Source organism: Lolium perenne, chromosome 2 (genome assembly GCF_019359855.2).
Source record: "Lolium perenne isolate Kyuss_39 chromosome 2, Kyuss_2.0, whole genome shotgun sequence".
Taxonomy (NCBI): Eukaryota; Viridiplantae; Streptophyta; class Magnoliopsida; order Poales; family Poaceae; genus Lolium; species Lolium perenne.
In genome coordinates this window covers 203595414-203617786 of record NC_067245.2, presented here as the reverse complement: position 1 = coordinate 203617786, position 22373 = coordinate 203595414, and the positions used below count along the sequence as shown (strand labels likewise).

Genomic DNA, 22373 nt, shown 5'->3' with positions numbered 1-22373 from the left:
AGAGCTTTATCATAAACATTTGCTACGCAAAACTCTTTAGTACCATGCATTTCGACATCAGGCACAAACAAAGCATTATCATAAGATTTATCAAAGTAGCATGGATTATCATAGATAACAGTAGCATAATTATTCTCACAAGTTTTACTCATAGGTAATATTTCAAGAGAATCCACATGAACATAACATTCTTCCTCCTTTGGTAAGCATGGAGGACAATCAAATAGTGTAAGAGATAAAGAGTTACTCTCATTAGAAGGTTGGCATGGGTAGCTAATCCATTCTTCCTCCTTTTGTTCATCACTCTCCTCTTCTTTTTCATCCAATGAGCTTTCAGGTTCATCAATTTCCTCGTCTTTTTCATCCAATGAGCTTTCAGGTTCATCAATTTCTTCTTCCACAGGTTCCTACAAATTGTGAGTGCATTCTTGTGCATTAATGAGTCTCTCTTTATAATCAATGATATAAGTATTATCGCTGTAACTTTCTATGCAAAAATTAAGGATAGAAGAGACATAATCTTTAAGGTCCTTACAAGCAACACAAGTTTCATAATTTTTAGACATGAAGGATTCGATCTCAGAAGCTCCCATAAATAAGACAAATTGTTCTACTTCTTCGAACCCAAGATGAATATAGTTATTCCAATTGTAGTTCATAATTAAAACTTCTTCACTAAAGCCACATTGGAATTTAAGATGTTTAGTATCCAGTTGAGAGCAACAGTTTATATCATGGCGTTTAAGCAAGATTTTAGCAATCGTATTCAATTTTTCTATCACAGCACTCATGACTTTACCCGTTCTTGATTCTCTATAATTCATATATATTTCAATAAGCTCCAAATAGGTTGTGGGTTCTCCCATAACAACAGTTTTTAATTTTTCGGTTTTTCAATTTTTTTTATGGATTTTTGGGTATATAAGAAAAATAAAACAAAACAAAAAGAAACTAAGCAAAAGTAAACTAAGCAAAATAATACTAGACAAAAATAAACTAAGCACAAATAAACTAGACAAAATTAAACTAAGCAAAACAAAATAAAATAAAACAGAGATAGAGAGAGAGGTAGAGTGTACTCCCTAGGTGAACTTATGAGTAGAGCTATGCCTCCCCGGCAACGGCGCCAGAAAATAGTCTTGATAACCCACAAGTATAGGGGATCGCAACAGTCTTCGAGGGAAGTAAAACCCAAATTTATTGATTCGACACAAGGGGAGGTAAAGAATACTTATAAGCCTTAACAACTGAGTTGTCAATTCAGCTGCACCTGGAAAAGCACTAGTAACAGGGGTGATGTGAAAGCAGCAGTAATATGAGAGCAATAGTAACAGTAACACAGCAGCGGTAGCAGTAACACAAAGGCAATGGCACCAGAAAATAGTTGATACTACTTCCAATGACATGTAGAAACGAGTATATGATGATGAGAGATGGACCGGGGTTCCCAGCTATCTACACTAGTGGTAACTCTCCATTAACAAATGACAAGTGTTGGGTGAACAAATTACAGTTGGGCAATTGATAGGATTGAAAGCATTAAGACAGAACATCAAGATTATTAATCATGTAGGCATGTTTTCCATATATAGTCATACATGCTCGCAATGAGAAACTTGCATAACATCTTTTGTCCTACCAGCCGGTGGCAGCCGGGCCTCAAGGGAATCTACTGGTAATTAAGGTACTCCTTTTAATAGAGCACCAGAGCAAAGCATTAACACTTGGTGAAAACATGTGATCCTCATACCTACGCCTTCCCCTCCAGTTATCCCAGTTGCTGTCACTCTGGGGCCTCGGGTTCCGGACATAGACATGTGCAAACAACTTGTAGATACAATCTAAGCAATAATTATAGAGCTTAAATCTAAGATCATGCCACTCGTGCACTAGTGACAAGCATTAAACACAACAAGATTGCAGCAACAATAACTTCACAAACTTTATAGATAGACTAATCATAATGTAAGAATCCATCGGATCCCAACAAACACAACACCGATTACATCAGATGGATCTCAATCATGTAAGGCAGCTCATGAGATCATTGTATTGAAGTACACGGGAGAGAGAGTACCAACTAGCTACTGCTAGAACCCGTAGTCCATGGGGGAACTACTCACGGAGCATGATGGAGGCGGTGGCGTCGATGGAGATGGCTTCCGGGGGCACTTCCCCGTCCCGGCGGCGTGCCGGAACAGAGATTCTGTCCCCTGAATTGGAGTTTCGCGACGGCGGCGGCGCCCCTGGAGTCTTTCTGGAGTTTCGTCAATTCGTGTAGGGTTTTTACGTCGCGAGGGATTATATAGGCGAAGAGGCGATGTCGGTGGAGCCAGGGGGTGGCCTCCCCATAGGCTGGCGCGCCTGGGGGCCTGGCCGCGCCGCCCTGAGGTGTGGGGGCCCTGGGCCTCCTCTCCGTCTCCCCTTCGGTGTTCTGGTCCGTCTCGGTGAAATAAGATGTTTGGCTTTTGTTTCGTCGAATTCCGAGAATATTGCCCGAACAGCCTTTCTGGAACCAAAAATAGCAGAAAACAGGAACTGGCACTTCGACATCTTGTTAATAGGTTAGTTCCGGAAAATGCATAAAATCATTATAAAGTGTGAGCAAAACATGTAGGTATTGTCATAAAACTAGCATGGAACATCAGAAATTATAGATACGTTGGAGACGTATCATGATGCAAGTGGGATTGGTATTGGTGGAGTTCTTATGCAAGATGGAAAACCCGTGGCATACTATAGTGAGAAGTTGGATGGCGCACGCCTCAACTATCCTATTTATGACAAGGAGCTTTATGCTTTGGTTCGTGTTCTTGAAATTTGGTAACACTATCTTTGGCCGAAAGAGTTTCTCATTCATTCCGACCATGAGTCTTTGAAGTATTTGAAAAGCCAACACAATTTGAACAAACGACATGCAAAATGGGTTGAGTTCATTGAGTCCTTTCCATATGTAATCAAATACAAGAAGGGCAAGGACAATGTAGTGGCGGATGCTCTTTCCCGCAAAAACAACTTTTTGCTTACTCGTTTGGATTTTCATGTCTTGGGTCTTGAAGATATCAAAGAACTCTATCCTTCCAATTCTTTCTTTGCACCAATATTTGAGAAGTGTTCCATGGAACGAGGATTTGATGATTTCTACTTGCATGATGGCTACTTGTTTAAAGCTAACAAAATTTGCATACCCGAGTCTTCTCTTCGAAAGTTACTTTTGCAAGAGTCACATGGAGGTGGCCTCATGGGACACTTTGGATGGGATAAGCCACTTGCGATGCTTGGACCTCATTACTATTGGCTAAAGATGAAGAGAGACGTGGAGCGCCTATGCAACCGGTGCACAACATGCTTACAAGCTAAGTCCACAACCAACCCTTATGGTCTTTACATGCCTTTACCGATTCCATATGCACCATGGTCCGATATAAGTATGGATTTCGTACTAGGACTACCTCGAATCAAAAATGGTCATGATTCAATCTTTGTGGTTGTGGATAGGTTCTCTAAAATGGCTCATTTCATTCCATGCAACAAGACCGATGATGCTTCACACGTTGCTAAATTGTTTTTCAGGGAAGTTGTTCGCCTACACGGAATTCCGGCAAGCATTGTGTCGGATCGGGACGTCAAGTTTATGATCTATCTATGGAAGACGCTCATGGCTAAGTTTGGAGTCAAACTCTTGTTCTCGTCATCCTCGCATCCACAAACGGATGGACAAACGGAAGTGGTGAATCGAAGCCTCTCCACGCTACTACGCACGCTAGTCAAGAAAAACTTGAAGTCATGGGAAGAGTGTCTACCCCACGCGGAGTTTGCCTACAATCGAGCCAAGGACTCCACGACATCAAGGAGTCCGTTCATGATCGTCTATGGTTTCGACCCACCCACGGCACTTGACATCCTCCCACTACCTCTTCATGAGAGAACGAACATGGACTTCGACAAGCGAGCCGCCACCATGAAGAAGCTACATGAAGACACAAGAACAACCATTCAAAAACATGTCCTCCACCAAGCTACCCGCCTCAACGCCAAGAAGAAGGAAAGAATATTTGAAGAAGGCGACCTCGTTTGGATCCACCTCCGAAAGGAAAGATTCCCTCATGAACGCAACTCAAAGCTCAAACCAAGAGGAGATGGCCCCTTCAAGGTCCTCAAGCAAATCAACAACAACGCCTACGTCATCGACATCCCAACCTCCAAGTACTTGGTGAGCAACACGTTCAACATCTCGGACCTATCGCCCTATCATGGAGATGAGGAGACGCACGAGTCGAGGACGACTCTTTCCCAAGGGGGGAGATGATGTAGCCCCGCTCACCGACGACACTACACCAAGACCAACAAGTCCCCCAAGTGGACCAATGACGCGGGCTCGAGTTAAAGCGCTACATGATAAGGTGAACTCGCTCCTCACTACCCTCGATATCGGTACCCCATTGGATGGATTGCTACCTCATGCCGACACGCTTTGTGTTATTAGGTACGAGGTGCGTCAAGGCCCCATAGAGGAGGGCACACCATGGTCAAGAGGAGGAGAGGAACAGCTGGACATGAAGATGGGCATGGAGCTGGACCCGACGTCATCCGAAGCGCGCGAAGGGAGGAAGGGAGCCAACCGGCCCAGGGCCCGGCCAACCGGATCCCTGACCGGGCCGCCCGGTCCCGACCGGATCCTAGGCCGGCGACAACCGGACGCAGTACTGAGGCTCCGGGACCCCTCTTCGGTCGCCATCCGGACCAGGATCCGGTCTGGACCGGACGCCCCGGCCCCAGGTCCGGTCGGACCGGATCCCTAACCGGATCTCGCGGTTTGACTCGACCAGATCTGCCCGAGTCGGTCACTTTTGTACCTGTTCGACCCGTGTCGCCCTGTAAACCTATATAAGTACCTAGGACGCCCCCTTGACTCTTTAGACATAATCTTGGCTTAAAACTACTTTTGAGCTTTGTCTCCCTAGGGTTAGACTCCCTTTGTATCAAGGCTACTCTTGTTGAGGATTTGGCTACTTGTGAGTGAGATTCAAGTGTGCTCCACTCTCTCTCCCTCACCAGTCTCCGTCTCCAACCCCGATCTCTCACACCGGAATTCTACCTCGTGTCTCTTCCGGTTGATTCTATTGGCATGGTCCATCGAGCCACGAGAGTAAGATTCGATTGTATCGGGTTGGTGTGTGTGGTTTTGTTCTTCGCGTTCTTCGTGTTCTTCCTCCCCTCCCTCTTCTCCCCTCTTGTTTTCGGGTCAATCGCGAGATCGGGCCACAATCTAGGTCTTAGACCTCATCACCCAGGCCCGGTCGACCGCCCCCCAGACCGGCCGTGTCCGAGTCTGTCTTGACCAGATCTATTCTGGGTTGGTTATTTTCGTACTTTTTCGACCTGAGATCGTCCCGGACGCCTATATAAGTGCCTAGGACGCCCCCAAAGTTGCTTTAGACCATGTTTAAGATAAACCCTAGTTCTTAGTTGTTTGCTCTGCAAAACTATTGAATTCCCTACACCATATTGCTTGATATTGTGTAGATCTGAAAGTCTTGTGTAATCTGCTGTTCCATTGGGGATTAGAAGGTTGCAACTTACCGCTTCGTGGTCGGCGGCTACGTGCGCAAGTGTGTGGAGTTGCGAATATCTGCAGGGTTGAGAGCTGTTGCATTGGCGACAGAGACCAATCGAGAGATCTCGTTGCATCATATAAGTTATCATCCACTTCATCATCCGTGATTCTCCGCTGTGTTCATCCCGTGATCATCATCACCACCGTTGCTTACTGAGAAGATCGGGCCACCCATTATCAATTGTATTATAGAAAATCATTTAATAGCATGGAAGTATTTTTCATGACATAACTAGCATAGTAGCATGGCTTTGAACTCATGGTCTAATCAATCTTTTCAGTATATTATGAACCAAATTCTGAAATGTTTGACACAAAGGAAGACAGGAAGTATATGAATTGTGAGGCACTAAGGCCCCTTGTATGACGACATGGAAATAACATGTGCCTATTATGACCAATGCTTGCTGGCTGTATAAATGACAGGTGAGTGGCGTCCTAAAGCAAAGGGGCACCTACAACTGATGTTGAACTGAATGATGGAAGATGAGAGTTATTCCTTTCTTTCCAACAAAGGAGTTTCTTCCTGATACCTTCTCCTTTTCTTTCCTTTGTGCTACGTTTTTTCCAGTTTAGGCGCTTTTAGTATTGTAAGACTCTTCCTCCATCACTCTCAATCATTTTAGAGACTTTTAGTATGCAAAAAAACACGAACGACGTGTTGTTGCTTTAGCTCTCTATAGTGGCATGTGTGGATTATTGCGTATAGCTTCCTTTCAACAGTATGGGTGTTAATCCGTCAGTATCCTGGTGTATGCTATCAATCTTTCATGGTTGATGGCTTTGACATCTCCTGTTTCCCAGCACCTGTTCACAGTTCAGGTGAATTCTGGGCTGTGATTTTATAAACACGCAGAATTTTTTGGCTGCAAAATTGGCGGCAACTCCCTGTCAAATCATGACCTTGCTCGGAAGTTGTAACATGATCTTCTGTTAAGGAGAAGTGAAGTCCAACATGTCGTTGTCTATGATTTGCTCCTTTGGATGTCCCTGCTTAGTTAGACGATTCTGTTATAGTTATTCAAGCAGTGTGAAGCTGTGTGGGTGAATATCCACTAGTGCATGTTAGACTGTAAATGTCAATGCTTTTACATCAAGTACTTTCGGTTTTCCAGCCTTTAAAGCAAGTAGCTAGGCGATGATGAAATGCAGACATGATGCTTCCACAGTATGCTTATGGGTCTTGACCATTGCATGGATTCCAAGCAAGCTGCAGTGCACCGCTGAATCATCGCCTTCTTCGAACAGTACATGATTTTGACAAGTCATGGATAATATATAACATTTGGTTTCGGTTTTACTTTCTGCATCACCTGAAATCAGAACCTTCTAGACACGCGCACGTCTTTAAATTGATGGCCCTAGCTATCTGTTGAGCTTAATTTGCTGCATATACAGCAATTAAGCCTCGAGTTTCCACTTGCAACTCATACAGAAGATGAGGTCGGTGGAACAGTTCGTATCTTGGTTTCTTTTGTTTCTTCTCCGTGCTTTTCTGATCTCATCTTAACATCAATGCAAGTCCATTGGTCGCATCGTTAGAGCTACCACTGCTGACTACAAAAATCACATATGTCATGTGTGTTTCTTCAAGTGTGCGTGCGTTTGTGTGTTTTTCCAAACAATGTGGTACCTGATCATTCCTCTCTGAAGCAGCTTCATGACCATTACCTGAACTGAAGAACACTACAAGCAAATGGACCAATACATGTGGTGAATTGGTGATGATGTCAATCTTACCTGGACTGATGCAACAACTTTAGCAACACCGTATGCACCCAAACATACTGCCAAGAAAAGGCCAAGTGGAGCATGAATGTGCAGGTACACTTCGGTTTCGCATCATAACATTCTTCTAAGCGCCGCCTGGGTTGCTACTGACGCCACGTTTCTCTTCTGCAGTAGGTGTTGGGAGCGTGCTGCGTGGTCTGGCCACTAGACGGATACAAAGATGAATGTGAGCAGGAATACCAACAACTGCAATGACCTTGTTATCATTATCCCAATTAAAAGTTCAGGTTCAGAAATGTGGTTGTTCAGGTGGCTGTGTCAACTGTCAAGCGCACGCACGGACTGGTTAATCATGGTTTAACTTATCGTACCGAGGTTTTAGTTTACATGATCGCCTTCTCTTAATTGTCTATGTGCATATTCGGGTGCAGACGCTGGGAGAGTTTATTCTTCCATTGTCGAAAATCATGTCTATTCGGTTTTTATTTAGTCGAAAGCCGAGTTTTAACTACTACGGCAGGCATGACCTTGTCTACTTCCTGGGAAGCTCCGGTTGTCTTAATCATGTTTATGCTGTCTTAATAGCGTTTATTCTGCACTGATGATCACCTTGTCTTTCTAAGCAGCAGTGTGCGTTGCAATGCCTGATACGTGTAGTCTCTGACTGTTCTCTAGAGTTTCTTGACCTCACCTCATCGTCTCAGCAGCATCATACTGGTGATCGTGACCCCTATACTGGTGCCTGACTAGGGAGGGTATTCGGTGACACTTCGACGTCTGATGTGGTGTAGCTTTCCATCTGATTATATTACCTTAATCCCTCGAGTAGTGCCTGCTGTAATTTGGTCTATTACTTGTTGTCCCGCTCCTATTTTTATTTCGTTATGAATTTGAATGTGCCAACGAAGTTTGTAACTTGTACCTGACGTGATTGAATCAATGGTTTCAAGGTGTTACCTATGTCTGTGTTACATTGTTGCATCACCTTTGTATTTTAGACAACGGAAGAGAGTTCATTGCCCCTGGTTAAAGATACATAGTTGCATCATTTTTGATAGACATAGTTGCAGACAAATATTCTTGGTACAATTTTGTGTGGTTGATAAAGACATGTGAGATGAAATCTTTGCTGTTCTCTGCGGGATGAGCCTAGATAGATACATGTGACTGTTATCAGACAAATATTCCCAGTACAATTTTGTGTGGTTGATAGAATAGTAAGACAGTTAACAAATCTCTGAAGTGAAAGAAGTTAGAAATTGTGCAACCTAACTTAATTCTATGGCACAGACCACTGAACAAGAAAGATAAAAAATTCAATGGCCAGGTCATGAACAAATAAAATGCTCAGTGAGACGTCAAAATTTGCTCTCTAAAGGTCTTCAGGAAATTGAACGCTGGCTGCTTCCAACACAAAGAATAGAAGCAGGCAGCAGAGAACAAAATGTGACAAATTAGTAAATCAGGTGAAGTGAAGGCCAAAATGGCTTGGAAGTGCACCCTTCAGTGAAATCCCTTCCTCTGACAGTTTTGATTTGATCTAATCATGTCAGGCAGCTTCCAAGCTGTTTTCTCCCGTAATTCGCTGGAGAAAACAAAGCCTGTATACATAAGGGATGGTCAAGGGAAAAAAAAAGATCCTCTGGTATGCCAACGAGTTACCGCGCCGTTTGTCAGGAAAAAAAAATCCATTCCACACCTTCTCTTCTGTGGTTCACCAATAATAGATCATCAGCAGCCTGCGAGCCCAGGCGGTCGGGAATTGTCATCCGTCACGCCGCCTGTTGTCGGTACGGTCACAGCCGTGCCAGCAAAATGGTTAAAAGAGGGGTAGAATCTACATTTCTGTGAGTGACATCAGAAGGGAGGGGGATTGTCTACTACGGTCTTCTGCCATACTGCAAAACCATAATGTGGTTAGCGGTTGACATGTCCGGTGCGACCGACGGAGACACGGCGTCCCTCTGGCACCAGATACTGTCACGGACATGCTGTAGGGTCATCAACGGGAGGAGCAGTCGCCCTCGGCATGTAATCTCCACCTGCAAACACATACATTTTCTTCAGTTCAGTCTCAGTGCCGTCAGTGAACGCCTAAGCTTCTTCAGAGAGCAAGCAAAATGATGATGTGTACATGACTCCACACTGATGCACCGATGCTAGTGAACTGTGACCAAATTACTAAGAAACAAGACACGAGTGAATTATAAGCCAAGCAAAATAGTTTAGTAGGACACCAATTACTGTTAGTACTTTTCTTTAAGGTAAGGCATCAATTACAGTGAGGTGAGAGGATGAATCAGAAGCATTGCGTTGCATTGCTTCTGGCCAGAGGAACATAGTGATGTGATGGGACTTTCTCCTTTGTACAACCACTTAAACATACACTACAATTGCATGGCTGATGCCCTATAAAAGTACGATACATAAAAGAGCAGGCAGGTCCAAGTGATGCATGCCTGATGCTGATGTCTGATTCCCCTGTTAGTTTCTGATGATGGCATTTCATTACCTTCTCTCCCACGGCCACATGTGAGATGCCCAGCCCAACAAACCAAAGCTACAGTATACTAAACGTGCTTGGATCTGAGATGCCAAACTGCTACAACTCTTGCCTACATAATTTATTACCTGTCATGTCCATGAATGTATTACTTTCTTTAACTAATGATCAGCTCAGGCTCAAGTCAATGGCTGGTACAAGTGCTAATCTAAGTTAAGACAAAAAATTTACACTTACTGAGCCTAATCTACACTGGATGCTGATTGATAGAATGGTTCATCTTCCCTCCCCAAACTGCCCAAGATGAGCGTGCAAGTGTTCTAGCTTCTCTGACCGTGCTCCTCCACCAAACATGCCATTTCCATGGCAATGACAAGGACGCCCGGCCCTACTGCTGATTATGATTTTAAGATGATATCGCACCACCGACATTGTTGACAATGACAGCAGATTATGGTACAGAGCCCAAAATGGACCCTCGTGATTCATACTAATTAATAATCGAGAATCGAGCTGATGATTGGTCCCAAGGATATGGCTGGTTTATGGCAGTATGTAGGACAGTGCCTAGATGCATGAATGATAAATGGGGCTCATCTGTGCTCACATGCTTAACCTCTCAAACGCCAGCTCAAGTGAAACTAACAATCCGGCATGCAGAGAGTTTCTTCTACTTGTGAAAAACTGATCATTTGATCTAGCTGAGTAGGATACGTAAGTTCAGTTCATCAATAACATCCAACATAATTAGCTATAGTATACTTCCAAACGTATCATCGAATAACGAATATATTATCAGTGGTCCACTGCATGATCTAATACTAACAACATATAGGAGATATACAACATACCTAACCTACCTCCAGGAAATCGTATACGCATCTGTGACCTCACCAAAAGGGTTAAATTCATCGGTCAAGATATATGGGTGACTCAAAGCATCAATCGAATCACTTAAAACTAAATTAAATTTGACACTAACTGTTCTCACGTTCATGGGGAAAAAATGAGTCGAATAAAGTCGCAGTTCTAATAAAGCTAAATCATATTTTTCAGTGCATACAAAATAGAAATGGGTTGAATCTTGATCCATACTTCCACTACGATACTGATTAATTTGTATAACTCCTTTTTCTCACAATGCAGAAATCCATAAATGCAGTTGAAACATAATTGTCCAGAGTTCTGCACATATAGTGTGCACACGTCAGCGTTCAGTCTAAATGAACTTCGCAGATATGTTGGAGAAATAAGTTTGCACATACAGCAGAATTGTCATCCTATGAAATATGGTTTCCACGGCTCCACCATAACTAAGGTACTTAACTAATTCTTCGACAAAACCTCATCTTACCGATCTTATGAGGGCTTGTCATTTGGAGGATGAAGATTTAGATAGTAGGGAAAGTGTATGTAAAGTGCATTAATTTTATTACGGAGTTGACATAGTCATTCTGTAATACTTTGAGAAAATCCTCTTGTTTAACAGTTTTTTCCGAAGCTCCTACTCTTGTATTCTAACAAGAAAAAGTACTATCCGTCTGAAAATTATACGAAGAGAAATGAACAAATTTAGCTAAAGTCCATTTGATATTCCTAACCATTAAAAACTGCCGGCAAGTCCAAACTAGCTATAGGACAAGAAGCAAAATGACATTAGGTACTAGTGTGCTAGGTATAATATTATCATGTAGGCGTGCATTTTTCTACATAGAATGCAACCCTCCACCAATCAGACACAGCCAAGCAAGACAAAGGGTTCTATATAAAAATCTAATCATGTAACACACGAACAAGAAAACAAAAAGGAAAAAAAAACACCTATGAAACATATCACCTAGCAAACTATAACTACGAATCTCTAATCACATCCATCGTGCGTATATGACGCAATTAGACGTGCCGAACACTTTATCAGTAAGCAGAATTATTTAAAGACCATAGATCAGTATAATTCTAGTAAACCATAAGGCCATGATCACAATTATACCCAGTACATCGCAGCTGTCATGTCGTGCCAATTATATGCATGATCATGCATGCACTACATCGATATAGCCTTTATACTTAAAGCAATCGTGCACAAAATAATTGTAGCCATAATTAAAATATGCATGCACGTATCCTCTATTTGATTCCTTTGGGTTGGTTAATTAGTTTCCCACATGAGTTTGTATATTAGGTTTTGCATACTAAAACAAATATATTCCCCTCTATATGTATAGCTACACTCATTTGGCTAGCCGTCATGTGACCCATGATGTATGTATATGTTTGTGCGGCCGGCCACACGTCCAACTACCCTAGCTTTGCCCCCAAAGAAGCACAACTAGCTACATCACTGTGACCCACGAGCTACTACGACTGCTACTGTGCTGGTAGTACTAGTCTAATCACGAGAACTAGTTAAGGATGCACTTACAATATATAATTTTACGTATACGCGCATATACATATTAAGAGTTTTAGGCATATAATTATGGATATAAAATGTGATTGAGGATACTAACTAATACAATAATTTAACATATACATCTATAGGTTTACATATATTGCGAGGATATCGATGGATTTGATTGATGTGCTAGGTCTCAACCAACGAATGGTTTGTACGTATATGAGCAGTGACAGAGTTTACACGTTTTGTTAGGCTTGGCTGGATGCATGAGCATGATGCATACATGCATAAACCCTTTGCCCTCTTTAGCTATTGGTACTAGCTACCTAGGGAATATTTCCTAGCATGGCCAGAAACAAGTACCCTCCAACTAACGCTCCAGCCTTCAGTTTCTGCCTAATATAATCATCGTGGCAATCGTACTTGATTACTCGTTAAGTACACCTCTGATTCAGCTGCTAATAGTTGGAGGGACGAGGCGTGCATGCGTGCATGCAATTAATGCTGCACTGCGTAGTGATTCAGGTGTGCTTAAACTATATTAAGGTTTTGTTGTTGTTGGTAGGCTTCTCTGCTTCAAATCTAAAAACCCCTCTTAATTCCCAGTGACAATTGGTTGGTGCACCAATTGAAGTGCTTTCTTCGTTTGCAAATCACCAAATTAAAATCAATTCAGTGTGCAACTAGCACCCCTCTAGCTAGCTAATCACTTTATCTAGTAGAACAAAAAGAGTCTTAGCATATATGCACATGGTCCCCCGATACATATTTAGATTGAATACTGGAAAAGACATGTGTTAAGTTTCCAACGAAAAAGTACCATCGCAAGATTTACCGTTGAAATTTTGACTATCCAGGTAGCTAAATATATGACAACATAAATTAGCAGTCAATGTTGTTTTTTGATTGTGATTGTGAAACATGAGTAGATGACTATTGACAAGAGAGGGTATTTATGCAGAAATTACTGAAATTGATTAAAGTGCCTAAGCTGCAATTCTCCACCGCTCCTTGTCTGAAGTGTGCAATGCTTCCCTTTTAATCCCTATTAGATTCTAGCACACCACGAAACTACGGACGACACGTCCGATCCAAGGAATGCATGCATGAGGGGGAATTGCAGAGCCAGAGTTTGTGTCGTACCAGTGAACTAGTACTAGTAGTTAGTGGTACTTTTGGCTTTTGTCCATCAGTCTATTCCTTCCTCCCGCTTCCCTTTCATTGAGATGCCTCACCCTTCACCAACTTGGCATTATTCTCTTTCTCTACTGTACACGCATTTTTTGCATGGCCCCACTCCCATGCACAATTTTTTTCTTTCTGAAAACCAATCATATGGGCATAAAACAAGTGATGTGGTGGATCCGTTTCATTGGCTAGCAAGGTGGGGTCACATGCATGCACGTATGTGTAAAAGTATTCCACCACAAAGTGCACCCACTTAAGGTTCTTCGATTTGTCATCTAACCACAAAACCAACACTATATATCTAAGCTATCATACCTTCCCCTTAGGCTTTGTCTCTGATGGGAATTTGTAGTTTGTCTTCCATGGAGTGCATAGTTAATAAGTGAGGTATGCTCAACGATAGCATGACGGCAACATATACATTTAATTGAACATAAAGAAATGAAGGATAATTGGCTTCTTCCATGCGATGATCTAGCTTCATAAACATGCATGAAACATATACTGCATATATGTTTCAGGTAACATGAGTACAGATTACTAGTGATCTACCAGTGATATGATTGGATCAGAACTAGGATCGACCAACTAAAATGAGTGCAATATCTGCTCTGAAGCAATTGAATACTAAAGTCTGCATGAGACACAATAGATGCATTGGATTTGTTCTCAGATATCAATCTATCTTTGTACATTTTGTTTCAAAATTTTGATGTGAAGTCGACAGATGCCTGCCAAGCTAAGTGAAAGACTAAGATAGCAATGGAAGGAAAGAGCACCAGACTACTAAAGACAAACAAGAAGTACATTTCATATATTTATATAAAGTGGTAAAGTCCTTTGGTGCATGCATGATGTGTAGTATATTAAGGCATCCATGAACAAATGGAATATCTTGATTAGCTAAGAGTTACCACTACGGTCTGATTAGTATTACATATTATCCTAATCATAGTGTGGCCACGTTCCATATTCTGTTTAGATTGTTAAATCAAACACGCATTGCTACACCCCCCTAGTCATGAGGAACTTTCACTGCTCAAGACTGACGCACGTTTGAAGCTAGTAAAACAATCGCCATCTTTTGTAGGGTAGAACCTCCTTAACTATAATTTAAGTTTATATTATATAAAGTTCATTGGTAGAAACTAAGTTGGCCCTGGAAATATTTATTTGAATATGACATCTTTGCAAATGTAGGAAGGTGAATTCTTGTGCATGGCGTCGATTAAACTTAGGCCCATTAGGGAGACGATGACAATTATAAATAGGGATTGATCCAATAAACATCTCCAGCATCGACTTCCATGTTCAGTTGAGCAATCATTCTACTACATCGTGCATGCATGCTGATTGATATAAGCCATGCTGATAGTTAGCCATTAGCTTTGTGATGATAGGTCATGGTGATTGATCGCGCATTAATGTTGTGGTTAGTTTATTACTCAGTAGTTGAATTTGGACCTAACCTGGTTTCTAAAGCATACTATGCGTAAAAATCGTGAATTTCATTAGGTATCTTGCGAGAAATATGAGCTATGCCAAATCATACCAGATTTTTCTCAGCTCAAACTCTGAATTGATCAGAATTAATGGCAAATGAGCACCAAAGTACAAAATGCATTCAAACTGCAGATACAAAAAACCAAAAAGGAAGACAAAAATTATGTCCTCCCTCTGTTCCCACAAATATCCTAATTATTATTTTAACTACCTACTAGAACCTGTTAGAAATATAAGATGAGAATTACAATTTGAAGTTCACAACAAGTTTCAAAAATAGCTTATGATATATGACCGACTAATTGATTCAAGAGACGTGAAATTATTCCAGTGATAAATTCTTCTATTTTGTACTATTAAAGGGATATTTACTATTTTTTCCTAATTAATTATATGCTTCTATGTAGTACACACATATTTAATTTTGAAAAGTCCAAGAATATTTCTAAATTTTGGAGCTAATATGAATTATATTAAACATATTCTTCGTCCCAAATTTAATTTAAATTATGATTTTTGGGCGGTGCTGACTAGTGTGCTCATAACTGCATATATATATCCAACCCAAGCATATATATGTATAATATTTTGGCGGGTAAGCATATACATAATTTAACCTTGTATGTATACGTATGTATGCATTATCACACAACAACAAATATACTCGGCACTCCATTGCACTAGGGGAGGGACGCTATAGCTTCAGGCTTGTTGTAACTCGCAGGTCAATTCGCAAAAATATATAAAACGGTGCATACTAAATAATTCCTAGATCTTTTATGCGGAAAAATGTTTAGATTTATTAGAGTTCAAAACAAAAGCAGCATCACGTATAAATTTGCATATCTCTGCTTGCATCACCTAAAGTTGTTGCACACGAATATAGATACATATCAGGCACCTTAAAAGTTAGCCTTCCTTTCATCATTGGGTAGGGCTTAGACGAAGATTACCTAGATATATTAATTGTTGGGCGTATTTCCTTTTGTATATATGCGCAACAAGCAAGATTCCTGCATGGCCGTGCGTGCATGCATTTTTTTGCATGAGATTGATCAAAGGAACAGAAAGGAAAAGCAGCTAGCTACTATCTAGGCCAGTAAATTAATTATATGCATAAGTGTGTCGATAAGGAAAACAAAGTTATTTCGCTAGGGCCGGACTGCATGTTGTACAGTAGTATTAAGGATTTATTAGTGTATATGTGCGTGTACTCGTGAACAAAAAGAAGCCTACTACAGTATATATCATTGCAGTTACTGAAAACATATGCAGGATTGCTAGCTAGGCCTATCAAGTGCAAAAGGAAGCAAGATCTCCAAGTCATGATGAAAAGGATCCATTCCTGTACCGCTGTACGTGATGGAGCAAGAAATGGTGCGGGTGTGTTATGTTGTGTTCTCGTGCACACATCTATATATATCTCTCTCTCTCTCACGCTCACCAAAGACCCTCTCTCTCTCATGCACAAACACAAACACTCGAAAGCTCTACTTGATGCTTCCATCCATATGGTGAGGATGGTGCATAGCTTTCAGTGATGCATGGTAGGTGAAGGAGCACCCTCTTTTTTCTAGGGCATGCACCATCTAGCTAGTATCTCAACTCACAATGCTATGGCTTTACACAAACACAGCCCCACACACAGAGGCACACTACACATATATGCCTACTCATGTGTCCTATACATGAGCATAGCCCTGCAAGGCTCTGTTGCATGCATGCGAGCCCCCGTCCATGCCTCCATTTGAGGCATTGGACTGGGAAGAAAGGGCTAGGGCAATGATGAGCTCCTTGGCCATTTGCTGACCCCTAGGGTGCATAGGAAAAGAAAGAACAGAAAGGCTTGTGATGGCTCTACCTAGTTATATGATCTAGCCAAGGCTCCCAAAGCTAGCTATGATGTAGTATAGCTTGTGTGTTTGCATAAACCCACACAGAGCAAGAAGAAGAAGACGAAGAAACAAGTAAAGCTCCATCACTTGCCAGTGATAAGTGATAACAAACCATCTATGCATGTCTAACAACCTCTCACTACTGCCCGGCCTTTTATTTTCTCTCTCCGTCCGTAGGAGTACGTTCTTGTCAAGTGGTGAGGGGATGATGTGCCACCCAAGACACACACCCCTCACCTACAATAGGAACAAGCCCACACCCTCCCTTAATGCCATGCTTAATTAATATTTAAGATGCATTTGCAGGAGTGCAGGCATACGTATAATGTTTTTAATCTAGACATGCGTCCGTATGGTACAAGTAGTCCCTTTTCTAGCTCTAATGTTCCTTTCATCGCCAAGGTTGGAAAAAAGCAAGAGGAGGAAGCATGCATCTTTCTTGGAAGTAAAAATAATAATAGTCCACCTCAACACAAAAGACCGGAGAGAGGGGAAAGAATAAAATGCAAATGCTTCAAGAACGGGTATTAATTCGAGTTCGAGTTGTGTTTGAAATATAAATACCTCTGATTCATCCTCCAGTCCAAGCTTGTTAACCAGGTACTTGATCAACAACCTAACTGTCACCCTTCCGTCTCTGAAAAGTAGAGACAATAGAAGGGAAAAACTGTTAAATTCTCATGTTTCTTTTTCCAGTAACAAATAAAGACAGTATGTCTCTGAAGTAATTTTGTTCAGATGGATACAGCTGACCCGATATATAGCCTCGTAGACATTGGAGGCGCATAAAGAATGGAAATGCAGGATTATGCAGGATGTGAGATAATTAATCGAAGCAACAAATTTGGATGAAAAGAAAAAGAGACAAGGAAGTAGAGTAGTACTTGATTCTTAAGTAGCTTCTTGGAATCTGAGGCAAGAAGGGCTCCCTCCCCCTGCACGATCAATACGCCAAGAAAGAAAGTCAAATAAACACCGACAAGAACCGAAGCAGTAAGAATGATTAAGAACATGCCGACGAAGGAGCTACATTTTGCGGGAATCTACATATCATCCATGTAGTAGGAATCAAGTGACATGCAGTGAGGTAGATATGGCGAAAGAGAGGCGAGGTTGTAGCAACGAACACATGAAATGCTTGCATGTTGCTAGTGCAGTCGTCGGAGATAGTACAAGGAGTTGTGTAAGTACTTACTGGTGGGGCGCGGCCTGGAGGAAGAACCAGACGCCGGCGGCCGCGGTGAGCGCCGGCGGTGGTAGCACGACCCTGATCGTGTCGAAGCCGGATGCGGCCGCGGCCGGCGAGCCGGGCGCGTAGAACCCGCGCGGCGCGAACGGGAGATGGAGCGGCGGCGGATGCTGCGCCGCGGGGCTCCACGGCGGCAGCCAGGGCTGGCCGGCTCGCGCCAGGGTCATTTGTATGGACGGCTGCGGAATGCCGGGCATGGCGGTGCGCAGGAAGGCCCCGGGCGGCGCGGCCATGCCCCGGAGCATCGGCCGCGCCGTCCCCGAGGGGTCCGGCCCGAAGAGGTTGATCTCGGGAGCGGCGCCACTGGGTCCCGGGGACGCCGGTCCGAGGCCGAGGCGCAGCCAGTCCCCGGCCCCGCCGCCGCCGCCGTTGCTGCTGCTACCGCCACTGCTGCTGCCGCTTGTGCCTGCGGGGTGCGGCGGCAACGCGACTGGAGCCTCCCCGCGGCGCTCCTCCTGGTCTTGGTGTACTTGCTGCTGCGGCGGCGGCTGGTTCTTTGGCGGGTCCTGGTTAATGGGCTCCTGGGCCATGTGATGGCTGTGCGGCGGCTGCTGCGCCGTCACAGCGTCGACGCCCGCGGCGACGTCGCGGAGGAAGGGCGTGGCATGCGCGTCGCGGAGGAGCTGCAGGTTCCGAGCCGGGACCATCCGGGCCGCCGCCAGCTCATGCCATCCACCAGGCCGGCCCGGCCCGGCCCAGCGCCACCCCTCCTGGACAATTTCCGATCGGTAGGACGCCGGAGAGACCGAGACCCGCGCCGGCAGAGACGACGTCGGCACGTGGGAGGCACGCAGCTAGCTCTAGGCGACAGGAGATGGGAGGAAGAAGATGACGAAGGGAGAGAGAGTAGGTAGGCACGCGAGGAGAAGCAGCTAGAGGTGGAGCAGTAGCAGCATGGCACGGAGGCAGGCAGGGCAAAGAGAGAGAGAGAGAGACCTGCCTAGTTCCACCGGAGATGAAATAGTTTCCAAGGCTCGGCCAAGGGGTAGAGAGAAGGCCGAGCAGGTCGCGTCGTCCTAGAGAGAGAAACGGAGCGCTCCCTTCCCTTCGGCCTGCTCTCTACTTTTTTGAGTCCTCGCGGTCGCAGGGACAAAAAGAACAGAAACTGCTGATATTTTAATCGCCAGTGCCCTTTTGGAATAGCCCTCTTGTACAGGGGCTTTTTTCGAAGAAAGGGTACGTGTACCGTGCCATGATTTTTTTTGAGCACAAATATCTGGATTATATTAAGTAAGGAAACTAGAAAGTACAAGAACAGTCCAGAAATTTGACAGCTGCCCCGAAAATACAGAAAGAACCCTAGAAAAAGAGAAAAAAACCAGGTCCTTGGGATCTTCTGCGCTCACGATCCGCCGCGACCAGCACCAAATCCTCCACGCCGGAGCAGAGGAAGAAACTCCTGCGGGCGCAGCTTTGTCGCCGGGGTAGTCCTTTAGAGGATATCTCCTCGTTGAAGTCGCCGCATGTATCACTCGACGCAGGTGCCGAGATCTTGCAGAGGTGATGAGCATGTCGGCGGGGCCAACGGCCCGAACCACTCCGGTGGTCAGGTCGACGCCGGAGGCCGGAGCCTGCTTGACGACCTGCATCAGCTCAAAGGGGACAGCCGGAAACCTGCCTCGCCGGAAAGAGGCAGCTGGACTCCTACAGCAGAACGACGAGGGCCTGAAGTCAGAGCCCGCGCCACTCTCCACCACCAGCTCGCCACCGTCGCAGGAGCCGCCGACAGCAACACGAGACAAAAGCCGGGGGGACAAAACACCAGAAATCGACGAAACCAGCCTCGCTTGGACCTCGCCGACGGAGACAAACAGGACCCAAAGCTCCTCACCGTCGCCGGCGAGATGGGGCTGGAACCTGGGCCACCTTATTGGACAGCACGGCGCCGCCACCACCGGAACGCCGCGCCCCCAAACCCTACTACTACTCCTATCTACACGCCAGGACAGAGCACCGGGGTTCCCCCGCCCTCCGGCCGCCGCGGCGACCAACGGAGGGGAGGGGAACGCAAACCACTTTCTAGGCAGGCACCGTGCCATGATTTTACCCCTGTGGACTGTGGTGAGGTAAAACCGATTAGTACAGTACAGTACAATTTTTTAGGCCCTCATGTGGTTCGTGACGTGGCAACTCATTTGATGTGGTACCTGCCTTGCGTGGGTTTCTGAGCGCATGGGGGAGACTTCAGCTGGTCAACACGGCTTTTGCATGCACAGACACGACGGCACGTCCAAAATTATAGCCAAAAGATTGCCAACACTATAGAGGAGTGAAGGTCGTAGAGACATTTCATACATGGTCCCAATTCTTTTCATACAAACTTTGCAAAAGAGAAATACACCACAGTCACCACTTGAAAGTCGTGTTTTTAGATCACTCAAAGTGAGCTTCTATCTACTCAATAAAACCCCTAGTTGATCACTTTTTTAAAGTACAACGAGGACCTTCTCTCGGATTGCATTGCATCAGTTAAAAACCTGCAAGTCGGGACTAGGCCGCATCTGCGCAAAACAAGTCTCAGACATTCTTCTTCTTCTTCTTCTTCTTCTTCTTCTTTACTGATGTTATCGTGGTGGATTTTTATTAATTGGACAAAATAATTACATCACCTGCTAACAAAGAAATACTCTCTCCGATCATTGCACCACGATAACTTGCCACTAAAGTAGATGTATTTATAACTAAAATGTGTCTAGATAGATCTATATTAGTGTCAAGTAATATGAATCGGAGGGAGTAGAAAACCTGTGGGCTCCAACGGCCAGACGGTAAACATATGACTCTCAGTGTGGCTAGCGAACAAACTGGACTTCTATGAAATTGTCAGAAGCAAAATACATTATTCATAGATAGCAGTTGTGGGCCGATGCAATTCCCGCCACTCTTCGTTACCTCGATCACGGCCATGCAGTCGGAATTGACTTCTATCCTGCTGCATCCGACTGCCAGATCAAGCAAACATGAAGACCTCTCACCTCGGCCATAGATGAATTAGCTAAGAAAGAGATTCCACAACAGCTCGATGCCAGAAAAGATCCCTCTGTCATCATGGATCATTGCACTATAGCTGCCTAAACCCGCATATATGCTTATGGTTGAAGTTTCACAAAGTCTTCCTTTGGTTTTACCCTATATGCCTAGCAAATCAAAGATATTTCCGATCACATATCCAACTGATGAAGGAAAATGAGACATGTACGTGGTGGAAGAATGGAGTAGCTACCCATCCTCACCTCTCAATAATGGTAACTCTAATGTTCCCATGAATATAATGCTCACTCTTATATGTGTTTGTTGGTGATGCTGATATTTATGATGATGAACCAATGCTTGATGAATCTTTAAATGATAATTATTTCTATGATTATTCTTATAATAAGTGAGTACAAAATATTCTTGGAAAAGGAAAAAAAATTACTGTAGTGGTGTTATTTACGCCCCATAATTTTGTTTGACGATCCTCCATGTCAAACCATGGTTTCTACTTTATGGGAGGATGTGAACGATTCAAATGCTATACATGATCTCATTTTCTCCTTAGATGATTAATCTGTTTGTACTAATTCTAGTGATAATTACATTGTTAAGTTTCGTTCTAATATTTGCAATAATTGTGAGAGAGGATGCAACATGAGCCATCTCTACGATTCCACTTTATCTAAAATACATGACCCTCGTTTTAATATGCATTGGTTACACCACTTTGTTGGTGCATGTGATGTACTCATTTATGAAATGCCAATGCATATGAAGAGTTAGACTTCATTGTTACTTGTTCCATGTTTTGTGTTGTGCCCTAGTCTGCTTTAAAATGTTTATAAGTAATATTTATTAGCTTGAGACCACCTTGGAACGCTAGTATTTTTTAAATACGTGTTCCTACTATTTCTAAGTAAACAATATTTGAAAATTAAATAAGGACACACCTTTGGAGAAGTTGGGATCGATCCTGAACATGCGTTGTTCATGCCAACAAAACCTTTGCAAAACCTTTTGAATTAAAAATGTCATTTGTTTAAAACAATAGTGCTCGTGTACATATTATATGTTGGAATAAATGGTTTCCTAAACATACGCAATAGTTTGCATCTTTGTTGCTTGTTTGCTAAAATCGGCATCGTTGCTTGTTTGCTGAAATCTACAACCTAGTTGTTGTGCAATTCATCATATCCTACTGAAAAATGGAATAATTTGACACATTTACCCAATATAATCTATGTATATGTGTCTATGTAAGGGTATTTACCCTTAACCGTTATTTCAGTTGATGATGACACCGGAGCTAATTG

The 22373-nt window shown here is 43.4% G+C and overlaps 1 protein-coding gene across 1 annotated transcript; it reads right to left on the bottom strand.

Moving 5' to 3' along the window:
- Positions 1-8706: 8706 nt before the first annotated feature.
- Positions 8707-19153, bottom strand: LOC127321230 (protein LAX PANICLE 2). Its single transcript, XM_051350267.2, has 4 exons — positions 18031-19153; positions 17720-17770; positions 17400-17472; positions 8707-9390 (listed from the first exon to the last, which is right to left on the bottom strand). Exons 1-4 carry the CDS (start codon positions 18729-18731, stop codon positions 9229-9231), a joined length of 987 nt encoding a protein of 328 aa, XP_051206227.1. The 5' UTR covers positions 18732-19153; the 3' UTR covers positions 8707-9228.
- Positions 19154-22373: the final 3220 nt, after the last annotated feature.

What these genes read in the sequence shown, in the direction of transcription:
- LOC127321230 (XM_051350267.2), bottom strand. Translation starts at nt 18,731, where the DNA reads ATGGTCCCGGCTCGGAACCTGCAGCTCCTCCGCGACGCGCATGCCACG. An exon ending in CTCCAGGCCGCGCCCCACCA is followed by an intron (nt 17,771 to 18,030) that starts GTAAGTACTTAC and finishes TTGATCGTGCAG; the next exon opens with GGGGAGGGAGCCCTTCTTGC. An exon ending in GACTGGAGGATGAATCAGAG is followed by an intron (nt 9,391 to 17,399) that starts GTATTTATATTT and finishes ATGTGTTTGCAG; the next exon opens with GTGGAGATTACATGCCGAGG.